The sequence below is a fragment of the Macaca nemestrina genome, chromosome 15, assembly GCF_043159975.1.
Source record: "Macaca nemestrina isolate mMacNem1 chromosome 15, mMacNem.hap1, whole genome shotgun sequence".
Classification (NCBI taxonomy): Eukaryota; Metazoa; Chordata; class Mammalia; order Primates; family Cercopithecidae; genus Macaca; species Macaca nemestrina.
The window spans coordinates 36,717,851-36,732,523 of record NC_092139.1 but is presented as its reverse complement, the minus strand read 5'-3'; the positions used below and the strand labels follow the sequence as shown (position 1 = coordinate 36,732,523).

The 14,673-nt window shown below is 49.7% G+C and overlaps 1 protein-coding gene across 1 annotated transcript; it reads right to left on the bottom strand.

Annotated features, from left to right (window-relative positions):
* Window positions 1-12,234: 12,234 nt before the first annotated feature.
* On the bottom strand, window positions 12,235-14,438 carry LOC105481607 (mitochondrial ribosomal protein S26). Its single transcript, XM_011741314.3, has 4 exons — window positions 14,214-14,438; window positions 13,975-14,121; window positions 13,767-13,890; window positions 12,235-12,751 (listed from the first exon to the last, which is right to left on the bottom strand). Exons 1-4 carry the CDS (start codon window positions 14,423-14,425, stop codon window positions 12,617-12,619), a joined length of 618 nt encoding a protein of 205 aa, XP_011739616.1. The 5' UTR covers window positions 14,426-14,438; the 3' UTR covers window positions 12,235-12,616.
* Between the last annotated feature and the right edge of the window lie 235 nt (window positions 14,439-14,673).

Here is a 14,673-nt window from a genome sequence, read left to right as displayed (position 1 = left end):
AAGTCTTCCTACTTTTTTTGATGTAGGCATTTGTTGTTATATAGTAGGGTATAAATGACTGTTCCAATCATTTTGGCTTCCAAATGATTGGAAACTAAAAGCATGCAAGGCCAGTGCGGTGACTCACGCCTGTAATTCCAGCACTTTGGAGGCCGAGGCAGGCGGATCACCTGAGGTCAGGAGTTCAAGACCAGCCTGGCTAACATGGCGAAACCCTGTCTCTACTAAAAATACAAAAATTAGCTGGGTGTGGTGGCAGATGCCTGTAATCCTGGGAGGCAGAGTTTGCAGTAAGCCAAGATCGCACCATTGCACTCCAGCCTGGGCAACAAGAACGAAACTCTGTCTCAAAAAATAAATAAATAAATAAAAGCATGCAGGAGTTATCAGTCACTTATAACAGTCATTTTTCCCCCCAATTGTATGGAATTGCATGGAGTATTTTTTTCCATCCATTCACTTTCAGTCGATGTGTGTCTTTACAGGTGAAGTGAATTTCTGATAGGCAGCATACAGTGAGTCTTTCTTTTTTTTTTTTTTTGGACAGGGTGGTGGTGACAGCAATCTATTTGGGCTGGTCCCCAGGCCCCTGGGTGGCGTGCTGGTACTGGCTGCAGCAGGCTGGGTGGGCCAGCGCCTGGGCCTCTGGGAGATGCACACAGGAAGCAGTGGTAGGGTAGGCAGGGTGGACCTGTTCTTGGGCTTCTGGACAGTGTGCATGTGTGGCATGTACACCAGTGGCAGTGAAGGGGATGGATCAACCCCTAGGTCTCTGGACAGTGCACATGGACAGCAGCAGTAGGTGGGGTGAGCCTGCCCTCAGGTCCCTGGAAGGAGTGCATGAGTGCTGACAGAGCAGGTCAACCCCCAGACCCCTGGATGACATGCATGGGTACCAGCATTGACATCAGTAGGTAGGGTGGGACCCTTAGGCCCCTGGATGGTGCACATGGGTGGTGAGTGTGGTGGGCTGGGCAGATTGAATCTCAGGCCCCTGGATGATGTGCACAGGTGCTGGAAGCAATCGTGGTGGTGAAGGGCAGGGCAGGCTTGTTTTCAACCCCCCAGATGGTGTGCATGGGCACTGGCAGTGGCAGGCAGGATGGATTGATCCCCAGGCCCTGGAAGGCATGCTCGGGCACCAGTGGCAATGGTGGTGGGCAGGGCGAGCCTGTCCTCAGATGTCCTCTGCACCTGCAACCAGTATGTGGGCTATCTCCACACAGTCAGTGGAGAATGGTAGCCCCAACAAAGAAAAATAATTCATGAACAGAATTTTTTCAGTTCTTTTTTTCTCCAGCTTTATTGAGGCATAATTGACAAATAAAAATATAGCATATTTAGCCGGGCATGGTGGCCCACACCTGTAATCCCAGCACTTTGAGAGGCCAAGGTGGGCAGATCACTTGAGGTCAGGAGTTCAAGACTAGTCTGGCCAACATGGTGAAACCCTGTCTCCACTAAAAATACAAAAATTAGCTGCGTGTGGTGGTGGGCACCTGCAATCCCAGCTAGTCGGGAGGCTGAGGTAGGAGAATTGCTTGAACCTAGGAGATGGAGGTTGCAGTGAGCCGAGATCATGTCACTGCACTCTAACCTAGGTGACAAGAGCAACACTCTGTCTCAAAAAAAAGAGAAATATATATTTTCTCACACTTATAATCCTAACACTTTGGGAGGCCGAGGCGGGAGGATCACCTGAGGTCATGTGTTTGAGACCAGCCTGGCTAACATGGTGAAACCCCATCTCTACTAAAAATAAAAAAATTGGCCGGGTGTGGTGGCGCGCACTTGTAGTCCCAGCTACTCACGAGCCTGAGGCAGGAGAATTGCTTGAGCCTGGGAAGGAGGCGGAGGTTGCAGTGAGCCAAGATCACCCCATTGCACTTCAGCCTGGGTGACAGAATGAGACTCTGTCTCAACATAAAAAAGGAAAACAAACAAAACAAACAAACCCAAGGGACTTCTGATGCGAGTATCCACTGAAGCTTACCACAGGTCCACATGGCATTCTGATTAACTGTGGATATCTTAAGTACCAGTTCTACTGGATCTACTGAATCATAAGGCCCAAAGTACAGAGTTGCCTGCCTTGCAACTGGATCTTTTAAGCTGTCCTCTCTTGCCCTAGATGCCCCTCAAAGCTGGCAGCACTTCTAGTCTTGATGAGCAGAACATTCAAATGTGGCCAATGTTGACTCCAAAATTCAGAGGTTCACTATGCAACATGTCTCCTTTTTAGAGATAAAGAGTGCAAGGTACAGCAACTTGTCCATCTTTTTTTTTGGTGAAAAGACAATCTGCCAGGCTTAGTGGCTCATGCCTATATCCCAGCACTTTGGGAGGCCAAGGTGGGCAGATCATTTGAGCCCAGGCATTTAAGACCTGCCTGGGCAACATGGTGAAACCCTGTCTCTACAAAAAAATATAAAATTAGCCAGGAGTGGTGGCATGCGCCTGTGGTCCCAGCTACTCAGGAGGCTGAGGTGGGAGGATTGCTTGAGCCTGGGAGGTCTAGGCTGCAGTGGGCTGAGATTGCACCACTGTACTCCAGCCTGGGTGACAGAGCAAGACCCAGTCTCAAAAAAAAAAAAAAAAAAAAAGAAAAGACAAACTGTTTTGGTATTACTATAAGAATACACACGTATTTACATAAGACTGGGCATTCATATGATGCCCTTTCTACCTTCGTGGCCAAGAAATTTATGCAGTCACACTTCACTGTGTCATCTTTTCCTTGGGAAATATTTCTCCTTCACTTTTCTTGAGTAAAATTTCCATAATGTGTACAAATCTTTTTTTTTTTTTTTTTTAACCCCCAAGACAGAGTCTTGCTTATTGCCCAGGTTGGAGTGCAGTGGCGTGATCTTGGCTCACTGCAACCTGCACCTCCTGGGTTCAAGCAATTCTCCTGCCTCAGCCTCTCAAGTAGCTGGGATTACAGGCAAACGCCACCACACCCAGCTTTTTATTTTTATTTTTTTTGAGAAGAAGTCTCACTCTGTCACCAGGCTGGAGTGCAGTGGCTCAATCTTGGCTCACTGCAACCTCTGCCTCCAGGGTTCAAGCGATTCTCCTGCCTCAATCCCGAGTAACTGGGATTACAAGTGTGCGCCACCATGCCTGGCTAATTTTTGTATTTTTTGAGATGGGGTTTCACCATATTGGCCAGAATGGTTTCAATCTCTTGACCTCCAGATCCACCTGCCTCGGCCTCCCAAAGTGCTGGGATTACAGGCGTGAGCCACCGCACCTGGTCTTTTTTTGGGTACTTTTAGTAGAGTCGGGGGTTTCACCATGTTGGCCAGGCTGGTCTGGAACCCCTGATCTCATGATCTGCCAGCCTCAGCCTTCCAAAGTGCTGGGATTACAGGCGTGAGCCGTCGCGCCTGGCCAAAGTGTACAAATCTTCAGCTTGATAGATTTTTACCCATTTGCATGTGTGGTGTAAAACACCACAGTGAGCAAGATACAGATCTTCCTCCAGCATCCCAGAAGGCTCCTTCCTGCTCTCTCCTAGTCAATGTCCTATCAGAGCTAGACTCGACTCTAGTGTGTATTACAATAGCTTAGTGTCACCTGTTTTTGAACTTCATATAGATGTATAACCACAGAGTATGTACTCTTTTGATGTATGGCATTTTTTTTTGCTCTGCATAATCCCATTGAGATTAATCCATGTTGTTGCATACAGCAGTGGTTCATTTCTTTTTCATTGCTGAGTAGTATTTGATTATTAGAATATACCATAATGTGGCCGGGCGCGGTGGCTCACGCCTGTAATCCCAGCACTTTGGGAGGCCAAGGTGGGTGGATCACGAAGTCAAGAGATCGAGACCATCCTGGCTAACAAGGTGAAACCCCGTCTCTACTAAAAACACAAAAAAATTAGCTGGGCGTGTTGGTGGGCGCCTGTAGTCCCAGCTACTCGGGAGGCTGAGGCAGGAGAATGGCGTGAACCCAGGAGGCAGAGCTTGCAGTGAGCCGAGATCGCGACACTGCACTCCAGCCTGTGCAACAGAGCAAGACTCCGTCTCAAAAAAAAAAAAAAAAAAAAAAAAGAGAATATACCATAATGTATTTATCCACCATTCTGCTGATGGACTTTCAGGTTGTTTCTAGGTGTTTTGTTTTGTTTTGTTTGAGACAAAGTCTCACTCTGTCACCCAAGATGGAGTGCAGTGGTGCAATCTCAGCTCACTGCAACCTCCACTTCCCAGGTTCAAGCAGTTCTCCTACCTCAGCCACCCCAGTAACTGGGATTACAGGTGTGTGCCACCATGCTTGGCTAATTTTTTTTTTTTGTTTGCTTTTTTTTTTTTTTTGAGACAGAGTTTCGCTCTTGTTGCCCAGGCTGGAGTGCAATGGTACAATCTTAGCTTACTGCAACCGCCGCCTCCTGGATTCCAGTGATTCTCCTGCTTCAGCCTCCTGAGTAGCTGGGATTACAGGTGCCTGCCACCATGCCCAGCTAATTTTGTATTTTTAGTAGAGATGGGGTTTCGCCATGTTGGCCAGGCTGGTCTTGAACTCCCGACCTCAGGTGATCTGCCTGCCTCAGCCTCCCAAAGTGCTAAGATTACATGCATGAGCCACTGACCGTGCGTGGCCATTTTTTTTGTATTTTTAGTAGAGACGGGGTTTTGCAATGTTGGCCAAGCTGGTCTCAAACTCCTGAGCTCTAGCATTCCGCCTGCCTTGGCCTCTCAAAGTGCTGGAATTATAGGTGTGATCCACCACAATGGGCCATGAAGATAGTCTATTTGAAAATACATAATGAGAAGAGTAAAAGGAATGAAAAAGAATGACGATCACCTACAAGATGTAGAAAACTACCTCAATAGACCAAATCTAAGAATTATTGGTGTTCAAGAGGGAGTCGAGCAAGAGCAAGGGGTAGAAGAAAGCTTATTCAAAGAAGTAATAACAGGCTGGTATGGTAGCTCATGCCAGTAGTTCCAATGCTTTGGGAGGCCGAGGCAGGAGGGTTGCTTGAGGCCAGGAGTTCAAGACTAGCCTGGGCAACATAGTGAGACCTTGTCTCTACAAAAAATAAGATAAAAAATTAGCCAGGCATTACAGGTGGTGCACACCTGTAATCCCAGCTACTTGGGGGCTGAGGCAGGGAGGATCACTTGAGTTCAAGAGTTTACAGCTACAGTGAGCTGTTATTGTGCTGCTGCACTACAGCGTGGGCAACAGAGTGAGACCTTGTCTCCAAAAAAATAATAATAATAACAGAAAACTTTCCCAAACTTGAGAAAGATACAAATATCCAGTTACAGGAAGGCCAAAGAACAGATTTGACCTTCTCCTCTCCCCAAAAAACACTTGAAAGTATAAAACTACAGGCATGCCGGCTCACGCCTGTAATCTCAACACTTTGGGAGGCCACAGTGGGAGGATCATTTGAGCCTAGAAGTTTGAGACCAGCCTGGGTAACGGAGCAAGACCCGACTCCTATTTCTAAAAAAACAAAATAGAAAGTAGAGTGGTAGCTGCCAAGAGCTGGGGAGGGGCAGGGGAAATGGAGAGTTTTTGTTTGATTTCTTGGGTAGATATTAGCACTATGCTTATGTTGAAAATGACTTTGTTCTGAAGAAATATATGCTTAAGTATTTAGAGATGAAGTGTCTTGATGTCTGCAACTTACCTTTTTTTTTTTTTTTTTTTGAGATGGAGTCTCACTCTGTTGCCCAGGCTGGAGTGTAAAGGCGTGATCTCGGCTCACCACAACCTCCACCTCCTGGGTTCAAGCGATTCTCCTGCCTCAGCCTCCCAAGTGGCTGGGATTACAGGTGCGTGCCAGCACACCCGGCTAATTTTTTTGTATTTTTAGTAGAGACATGGTTTCGCCATGTTGGCAAGGCTGGTCTCGAACTCCTGAACTCACGTGATCTGCCCGCCTCGGCCTCCCAAAGTGCTGGGATTACAGGCGTGAGCCATTGCACCTGGCCTGTTTAGTTTATTTCTTAAATAATGTAGTCGGGCTGGGTGCGGTGGCTCACGCCTGTTATCTTAGCGCTTTGGGAGGCCTAGGCAGGCGGATCACCTGAGGTCAGGAGTTTGAGACCAGCCTGACCAACATGGAGAAAACCCATCTCTACTAAAAATACAAAATTAGCCAGGCATGGTGGTGCATGCCTGTAGTCCCAGCTACTGGGGAGGCTGAGGCAGGAGAATCGCTTGAACCCAGGAGGCGGAGGTTGGGGTGAGCCGAGATCGAGCCATTGCACTCCAGCCTGGGCAACAACAGTAAGTCTCTGTCTCAAAAAAAAAAAAAAAAAGTCAAATTTACCAATCTTATCCTTTCCGTTTTTGAGGGCCCTGTCACTATCTTGATGCATCTGCCCTCTGCTGGAGATAAGGGGAGCTGCAGGGCAGGTCTTGAACTCCTCCAGCAATTCATTCCCCCTGTGTGACTGTATTATTTGGCAGTTAATTCTTTTCAGTCTATGATATGAGTTTAAGACTATTCTCTGGTTTCCCTAAAATAATGGTAATAATAATAACAACATGTGGCTGGGCGCGGTGGCTCACGCCTGTAATCCCAGGACTTTGGGAGGTCAAGATGGGCAGATCACCTGAGGTTGGGAGTTCGAGATCAGCCTGACCAACATGGTGAAACCCCATCTCTACTAAAAACACAAAAATATTAGCCAGCACGCGTCTGTAATCTCAGCTACTTGGGAGGCTGAGGCAGGAGAATCACTTGAACCCGGGAGGCGGAGGTTGTGGTGAGCTGAGATTGCACCATTGCACTCCAGCCTGGGTAACAAGAGCGAAACTCCATCTCAAAATAAATAAATAAATAAATAAAATAATAATAATAATAACATGTAACATCTATTGAGCACAAACGGTGTTGCAGGCAGTGAGCTTAGCGTTACATCAGTTTCTCATTTAATTGCCACAATACCCTCATAGGTAGATACTAGTATTGTTTTTTGTTTTTTTTTTTTTTTTTTTTTTTTTTTTTTTTGAGACGGAGTCTCACGCTGTTGCCCAGGCTGGAGTGCAGTGGCGCGATCTCGGCTCACTACAAGCTCCGCCTCCTGGGTTCACGCCATTCTCCTGCCTCAGCCTCCTGAGTAGCTAGGACTACAGGCGCCCGCCACCGCGCCCGGCTAATTTTTTTTGTATTTTTAGTAGAGACGGGGTTTCACTGTGGTCTCGATCTCCTGACCTTGTGATCCGCCCGCCTCGGCCTCCCAAAGTGCTGGGATTACAGGCTTGAGCCACCGCGCCCGGCCCGATACTAGTATTGTTTATCCCTATTTTACTTTTGAGGAAACTGAGGCACAGAAGGACTAAGAAATATTCTCAAAGATATGCAAGTAGTAAGAGGGAGAAGCTAGGATTCAAATTCAAACCCAAGCAGGTTGCACCAGGCTTGTTACCATAAATCTATTTTTTTGATTTATTTATATGGATTTCTGGGTAGAAGTAGTAAATGGGGCCGGGCGCGGTGGCTCAAGCCTGTAATCCCAGCACTTTGGGAGGCCGAGACGGGCGGATCACAAGGTCAGGAGATCGAGACCATCCTGGCTAACATGGTGAAACCCCGTCTCTACTAAAAATACAAAAAAAAAAACTAGCCGGGCGAGGTGGCGGGCGCCTGTAGTCCCAGCTACTCGGGAGGCTGAGGCAGGTGAATGGCGTAAACCCGGGAGGCGGAGCTTGCAGTGAGCTGAGATCCGGCCACTGCACTCCAGCCTGGGCGACAGAGCAAGACTCCGTTTCAAAAAAAAAAAAAAAAAAAAAAAAAAAAAAGAAGTAGTAAATGGGGCAACCATTTAAATACTCTCCCATCTCTCTTGGGGATTTTTTTATAAGGTCTTATTTTATTTCTATTATAAACTCACAAAAGGGCCCAGAGAGCCCAGAAGTGTGACTCAATCAGCTGAAGTCGCCAAAGCAGCTTTTCCCCTTAACAGTAGTTAATATATTTGCAAAGATCATCCAAAAACAAACACACACTTAAATATCACCAGGTCAGGAAGTAACTGAAATATGGAACATTTGTTAACTCTTTTTTTCTTTTCCTCTTTTTTTTTGAAGATAGGGTCTCGCTCTGTTGCCTAGGCTGGAGTCCAGTGGTGTGATCATGGCTCACTGCAGTCTCAACCTACTAGGCACAAGCCATCCTCCCACCTCAGCCTCCCAAGTAGCTAGGACTACAGGTGTACACCACCATGCCCAGCTAATTTTTATTTTTATCTTTTTAAAATAGAGATAGGTTTCCCTATGTTTCCCAGACTGGTCTCAAACTCCTGGGCTCAAGTGATCCTCCCACCTCAGCTTCCCAAAGTGTTGGGATTAACAGGTGTGAGCCACTGCACGTGGCCTAACATTTTTTTTCTAAGGGCTAAATGTCACAGTAGTAACGTATTCAGAGGGAAAAAACCCAAATGTCTCACGTAAGAAAATGACAGTCCTGATAAACAATGCTAAAAGTGACGTAGAATACCTGTTTATAAACTGCTGTTTTCTTTCTTTCTTTCTTTCTTTTTTTTTTTTGAGATGGAGTCTCTCTCTGTTGCCCAGGCTGGAGTGCACCTCCACCTCCCAGGTTCAAGCGATTCTTCTGCCTCAGCCTCCGAAGTAACTGGGATTACAGGCACCCGCCATCATACCTGGCTAATTCTTGTATTTTTGTAGAGACGAGTTTCACCATGTTGGCCGGGCTGATCTTGAACTCCTGACCTCAGGTGCTCCACCCACCTCAGCCTCCCTAAGTGCTGGGATTACAAACATGAGCCACCGTGCCTGGCCTGGGGAAAGATTTTTAAGGCCAGAGGAAGGGCAAATTCACTTTTCCCGCTTCTGGGGCATTTCTGGCAGCTGCAGTGGTCACCTGCGTTCCTGCAGTTCCAACAGCAGCAGCAGCAGCAGGGGTGCCAGCAACAGTGCCTGTGAGCACTGACTCTGGTAGTGCCAGAAGGCTGTGTAGTAGGCATGGTTGACATTTGTATCTGTTTCAGATTTCCCAGCCACACAACCTCACTCCCAGACCATTTCTCTCCCTCAGTAGCCAGCATTAAAAAAAAGAAAAAAGAAAAAAATGTGAACAGTAACACAACTTCCCAGAGAACTTAAACCTCACACCTGTGTTTTTACTCTCAGTGAGGTTAAATGCATTTGGGGAGGATTTCTGTGACCCACAAAGCCACTGTGCAGTACTGCATAACACTGGGGCCTATGCAGCTCTTTTTTTTTTTTTTTTGTGACAGACTCGTACTGTCGCCTGGGCTGGAGTGCAGTGGTGCAATCTCGGCTCACTGCAATCTCTGCCTCCTGGGTTCAAGTGATTCTCCTGCCTCAGCCTCCCAGCTGGGATTACAGGTGCCCGCCACCACACCCAGCTAATTTTTTGTATTTTTAGTAGAGATGCAGTTTCACCATGTTGGCCAGGCTGGTCTCGAACTCCTGACGTGATTCACCCGCCTCAGCCTCCCAAAGTGTTGAGATTACAGGCGTGAGCCACCACGCCTGGCCACAGCTCTGACCTTTTAATGTTACTTTCCTGGGCCCTTTTGTGGCACTATGGTGGGATTCTTCAAGTTCTTGACTTTGAGGTCCTGTAAACTGAACCATGAGGCTGACTCTGGCAGTGTTACTTTTATAAAAACTCATACATCACATCTATTGTTTATGCACTTACCTGAGCTAAGGAAATATTCACTAAAGCACCTGACAGGGGAAATGACAGCATCATGGCTAGGCCTGCCTGTTTCAGGTTTTTGGGACTGCAATATTACTTTTGACTTCCTATTTGGGAAGGAAAAATCATTCCAAACTTAACCCTTTCTGCCAAAGTTGCTCTTATTTCAGGAGTCAACTGGCCTTCCTAGTTGTCCATGTCAACTGCACTTGTCAGAGTTGGGGAAATAACCACAGGGTAAGTGCAGGAGGTAACATTTCCCAAAGATTTCAGGGAATACTGGATAACTGTGACTGTTCCATATGGAAAATTTGGAGTATGCTGGGAAAATATGAGGAATGACTTTAGGTGTAATGACGTCTAGGGTGGTCTCCTTGATGGAACAGGTTAATTGGGCAAATGCATTCTTCTCTTGTCCTACCTACATGGACCACTATAAGCAGCTTGCCTTCACCTGGTAGCAGCACACCTTCACGATTCAGCCTGAGAGATGAACAACTCTACAGTTTTGCATAACCAGATCCTCAAGACCTACCTACACCATCCATCCCCAGGACAGCATGGCAGGGGGCCACTCATTGACACCATGCTTATTCTAGACAACTGGAAGGGGCAAGAATCCCAAGTTTCGTGGTCAAACATCTATACTTGATTGGGTCCTTCAGGAAAAATTTGCCACTCACAAATTGCTGGTCCATCCTGCCTATCCCACAAAGCCTGGTGGGCCTCCTCCCACCTTGGTGAAAGCACTTACTTTTGGGTGTTCTGCTCCAAATGCATTTACCAGGTAGACCCCAAATCTACCACCCACAAGTGGAGTCTTGAACAAGACATTCTCTGGGTGGTCCAGGCTGCAGCATGATTCTGGCAACTCTGCCCCTTGAAACCCTGCAGAGCTCATTGTCTGTAGCAGATCCAATCCCTACTAGGAACTTGAGGCAAGGATCTGAAGAGACTCTGGTGTTTTGAGCAAGGCCATGTCCATCAGGTTAACCATCCAGGGTTCTGTGGAGATCAGGCATTCTACCCTGGGGCGTCACATGACTCTGCAACCTGGACTGGATGGGATCTGAGGCTACCTGCGCACCTGGCTGCACTCTATGTTCCATTAGAAGCAGGTGCAATGGCCCTGGGTTTGAGTTAACCCTGAAGGTACCAATAAGCTGCCTAGTGGTGCCTATACCAGCAAGGTGGCTGTGGCTAGAGAATAAAAACGTGACACTTGGTTTCCAGGTGGTTCTGCATGACATAACGGCATCAGCAGTGAATGCTGAGTTCCAGCCCCATGCTGGACAGCAGTGGAATTAGCCCAAAGACAGAGCTTCGAGGTCAGCATGTCCTCTGTCTGAACAGACAGATGGCTTGTGTCTGGATCCTGGTACAGAGGCCTTGGAAAGAATGAAACTGGAAGATGGAGACAAGGAGGTCCAGGGAGGAGTATGTTACATAAAACCGGACTTCCTGACACGGGCCTATGTGCCACATCACCAAAGGCTTCTTCCAGTGCAGGGGGCCAGATGGTCCACTCTTCACCATGACAAAGCCGGAGGCCATGGAAGACGTCGTCAAACCATGTGTTTCCATCAGGTCTCACTCCAGATGCCTCGCACCTTAAAAGCAGGGATGCCACTGTGCTCTGGCTAAAGTTGTTGCCAGGAGAGAAGAGCTATTACCGGCCTGAGGAGGGAGGCCAAGGTTCTCAGGAGTGCAGTGCTCTGAGGGCTGGGTGCCAGGCACCACCTCTGCTTGCACCTTATTACCTGCTTTCTCACCTGCAATAAGAGTTGCCCATATACCCTAAAAGGTTTTCATTTCTTGGGGGTCCCTAGGCCTTCCCTGCAAAGTGGGAGTCATGGAGAGAAGCTGGAGTTCATGTGCATGGCAGCAAATGGAAGCTGCTCTGGTTGAGAAACATTCCTCCAGCTCATCCCAGACACTGCTTGAGGGCCTGCATCTGAACCGGGATTACGGATCTATATACTCTCTTCATCATCACAGGCAGTCCCAGTACCCCCAGAGTTTGGTTCAAGTGCTTGCTAAGCCACACTAACCTCAAAAAATCTTGGTCAACCAGGTCTCCCCTGCCAGCAGCAATCTGCTGAGTGGCCCAAGGGCGCTGGCAATGCCAGGGCAAATGTAGTCACTGAGGCCATGGGTGGACAGACCCATTCCTAATGGTCTCCCTGCTTTTAAGTCACACACCTGCCAATCCTAGCCTGGAATATTTAACTCTTCATGGCTTCATCACCTGTAAGGCAAAATACCACCTCTTTGTGGAACCCAGAAGAAATGCGGTCTCCTCTTTGCCTTCTGGGTCTTGGATACACCAGACTCTGGCCAGCAAAGCCCAGTATAGAGCAGAGGCAGGCCCCTGGCCAATGGTTAGCTTGTGGCTCAGGTCCTGGGTGACATCTGCTCCAGGCTAGAGCCCTAAAGCTCCAGATGAGAGATCACTACACTTTTCCTGTAAAAAAAAGTTAAATATTTTAGGCTTTGCAATTCATATGGTCTCTGTTGCAACTACTTGTCTTTGCCACTGTAGTAAAAAGAAGTCAATGAATGGGTATGGCTGTGTTCCAACAAAACTTTATTTACAAAAACAGGAAGCAGGCACGTTTGGCCCTCAGACTGTAATTTGCCCATCACTACTCTTGATGATACTCAGATGACCTGGCAGGCTGAGGGGGCTGTGGCCCTGTCTGATCCTCTGTGAGATGGAAACCACTCTAGGGTCTCCTGGTGTGCTGAGGCTCTACACAGGGGCAGAACAGGGCACTGTGTTTGGAAGTTTCTGACCAAGTGTTGACAGCAGAGGGCAAAACGTGAAGGCTGTGCTGGATAAGGCTGAACCGTCCTCATAAGCAGCACCAACTGCTTTATTCCAGGTCAGGGCCAACTCTTCCACCACAATACCAACATGGTCCCTCGGCGGGCACTGTCTTTACTGGGCCCCTAGGAGTCCCTGCGTTGTGACCTGACCACCAGCCCCTCTCTGGTGATGGCCCAGTTGTAGTTCTTCGGGGAGTCCAATGCTGCTTCCACCCGTGCCTCCAGGTTCTCTCGGGTGATGAAATTTTTCACCTCTTCCTATCGGGAGAGAAAAGCCCAGCTCAACAGGAACCCCGGGCACATGCCAGCCAGCCCACCCAGCCTGCTGGCCTCTCACCCCACTGAGAAAGCAGCTCCCACTCGCCCTGGGGAAGCATGCCTGGAGCCCAGGTCCTCTTTGAGAGCCCCTCTGGCCTCCCAGTGGAGTGATATCAGGTTGCTTTGCTACATTGCTCTTTTCTCAGACACTTTAGCCATAGCCCCGAGCGCCAGCTATGAAAAGCTCACGTCCTGGTAGGTGAAATTCATCCCTCAGTGGTCCCCTCTGAATCACTCTAACTCGTCCTTCCCCCTATTACTTTATTACTTTATTTATTTATTTTTTTGACACGGAGTCTCACTGTCGCCCGGGATGGAATGCAGTGGCTCCATCTCGGCTCACTGCAACCGCCGCCTCCTGGGTTCAAGTGATTCTCATGCCTCAGCCTCCCCAGTAGCTGGGATTACAGGCGCACACCACGACACCTGGCTAATTTTTGTATTTTTAGGAGAGACGGGGCTTCACCATGTTGGCCAGGCTGGACTCGAACTCTTGACCTCAAGTGATACGCCCGCTTAGGCCTCCTATAGTATTGGGATTACAGGTGTGAACCACCGCTCCTAGCTACCCTTATATTACTTTAAATCAAGCCTCATCCATTCTCACTGCATTACTCCTAAGTGGTCTCCCTGCTTTTAAGTCACACACTTGCTAATCCCAGCCGTGAAATATTTAACCCTTCACGGCTTCATCACCTGTTATGCAAAATACAACCTCTTTGTGGAACACAGGGTCCCTCCCACAGACCTGCTAGGCACCTGAACACTGTCCAATTACTCTGCTCACCTCCGGGTCTTTGCGCCTGACTGGCACTCTCTCTCCTCTCCCAAATCCTGATCTGCCAACTCTAAGTCTCTGCACATAGCCAGCGCCCGCGTCGCGGTACCCAGAATTCCCAGTGCCCCGCAAGCCGCGAACCCAACTGGAGTCCCACCCTCCGGAGGCGTTGCCCACCTGCAGCTGCAGCACTTCCCGTTCCTTGCGCTGCACCCAGGCCTGCATCTCTTCGGCCTTGCGGGCCTGCTCCAACGCCTGCCGCTGCTCCTGCTCCCGTTCCTCCTGCCGCAGCCTCGCTATCCTGTGAGGGTCAAGTGGCCGAGGCTGAGCGGTGCCCGGGCTTCTCCCAGGCCGGCCAGGCCGCCCCGCCTCCCGCCCCACGCACCGCAGCTCGTGCAGTCGCCGGTTCTCCTCCTGGTTCCAGGCCATCAGCTCGCGGTGCTCAGTGGCGTACTTCAGGGCCTTGCGCTCCGCCACAACTCCGGCTCGGGCCTCGTACGCCTTCCTCCGCACTTCGAACACGAACTCCTTCCTGGGTGCAGACGCGGCAGGAATCGGCAACCTCTTCGCCCGCCCCCACCGTCCCCAGCGCGCGCGGACGGCCACCTCCCCCCGGCCGCACACCTGAGGGCGCGCACGGTCTGGCGGTAGTGCTGGTAACGCTCCATCAGCACGAAGAACTCCGCAGGGTCCACCGGGGGCGGCATGTTCACGCGCCCGATCTTGGATTTGGCCGGCGGGTCGTAGCGGGTCTTGCGGCCGCGCACTGGCAGCACCAGCGGGGTCCGGGGCCCGCACTGGGTCCCCGCGCCCAGGCGGCTCAGCGCGCGTAGCATGGCCGCGACTCTTCACTGCGGCCGCGCTGCCGGAACGCCACCGTGCCCCGGAAGCGGCGCGGGGCACCTTGGGACCTGTAGTCCTCAGGCTGTCCCTCACACCTCGCCCGGCCGTGTGGCCTCTGGAACCCAAGCCGCGACCCTGCGGACGTCCGCACCCAGCCCCCAGGCTCTGGCCCAGCCCTCCCGCCAGGGCCCGGGGCCATCCCTTCGTTCCTCCCTCCCGCGGGGCCGGACCTGCCTCCCTC

Excerpts from the sequence above, each read along its gene's own strand:
- LOC105481607 (XM_011741314.3), bottom strand. The coding sequence starts at position 14,425 with ATGCTACGCGCGCTGAGCCGCCTGGGCGCGGGGACCCAGTGCGGGCCC. Across the intron at positions 14,122-14,213 it reads CAGACCGTGCGCGCCCTCAG|GAAGGAGTTCGTGTTCGAAG; the intron begins GTGTGCGGCCGG and ends GTCTGCACCCAG. Across the intron at positions 12,752-13,766 it reads GGGAAGTGCTGCAGCTGCAG|GAAGAGGTGAAAAATTTCAT; the intron begins GTGGGCAACGCC and ends CTCTCCCGATAG.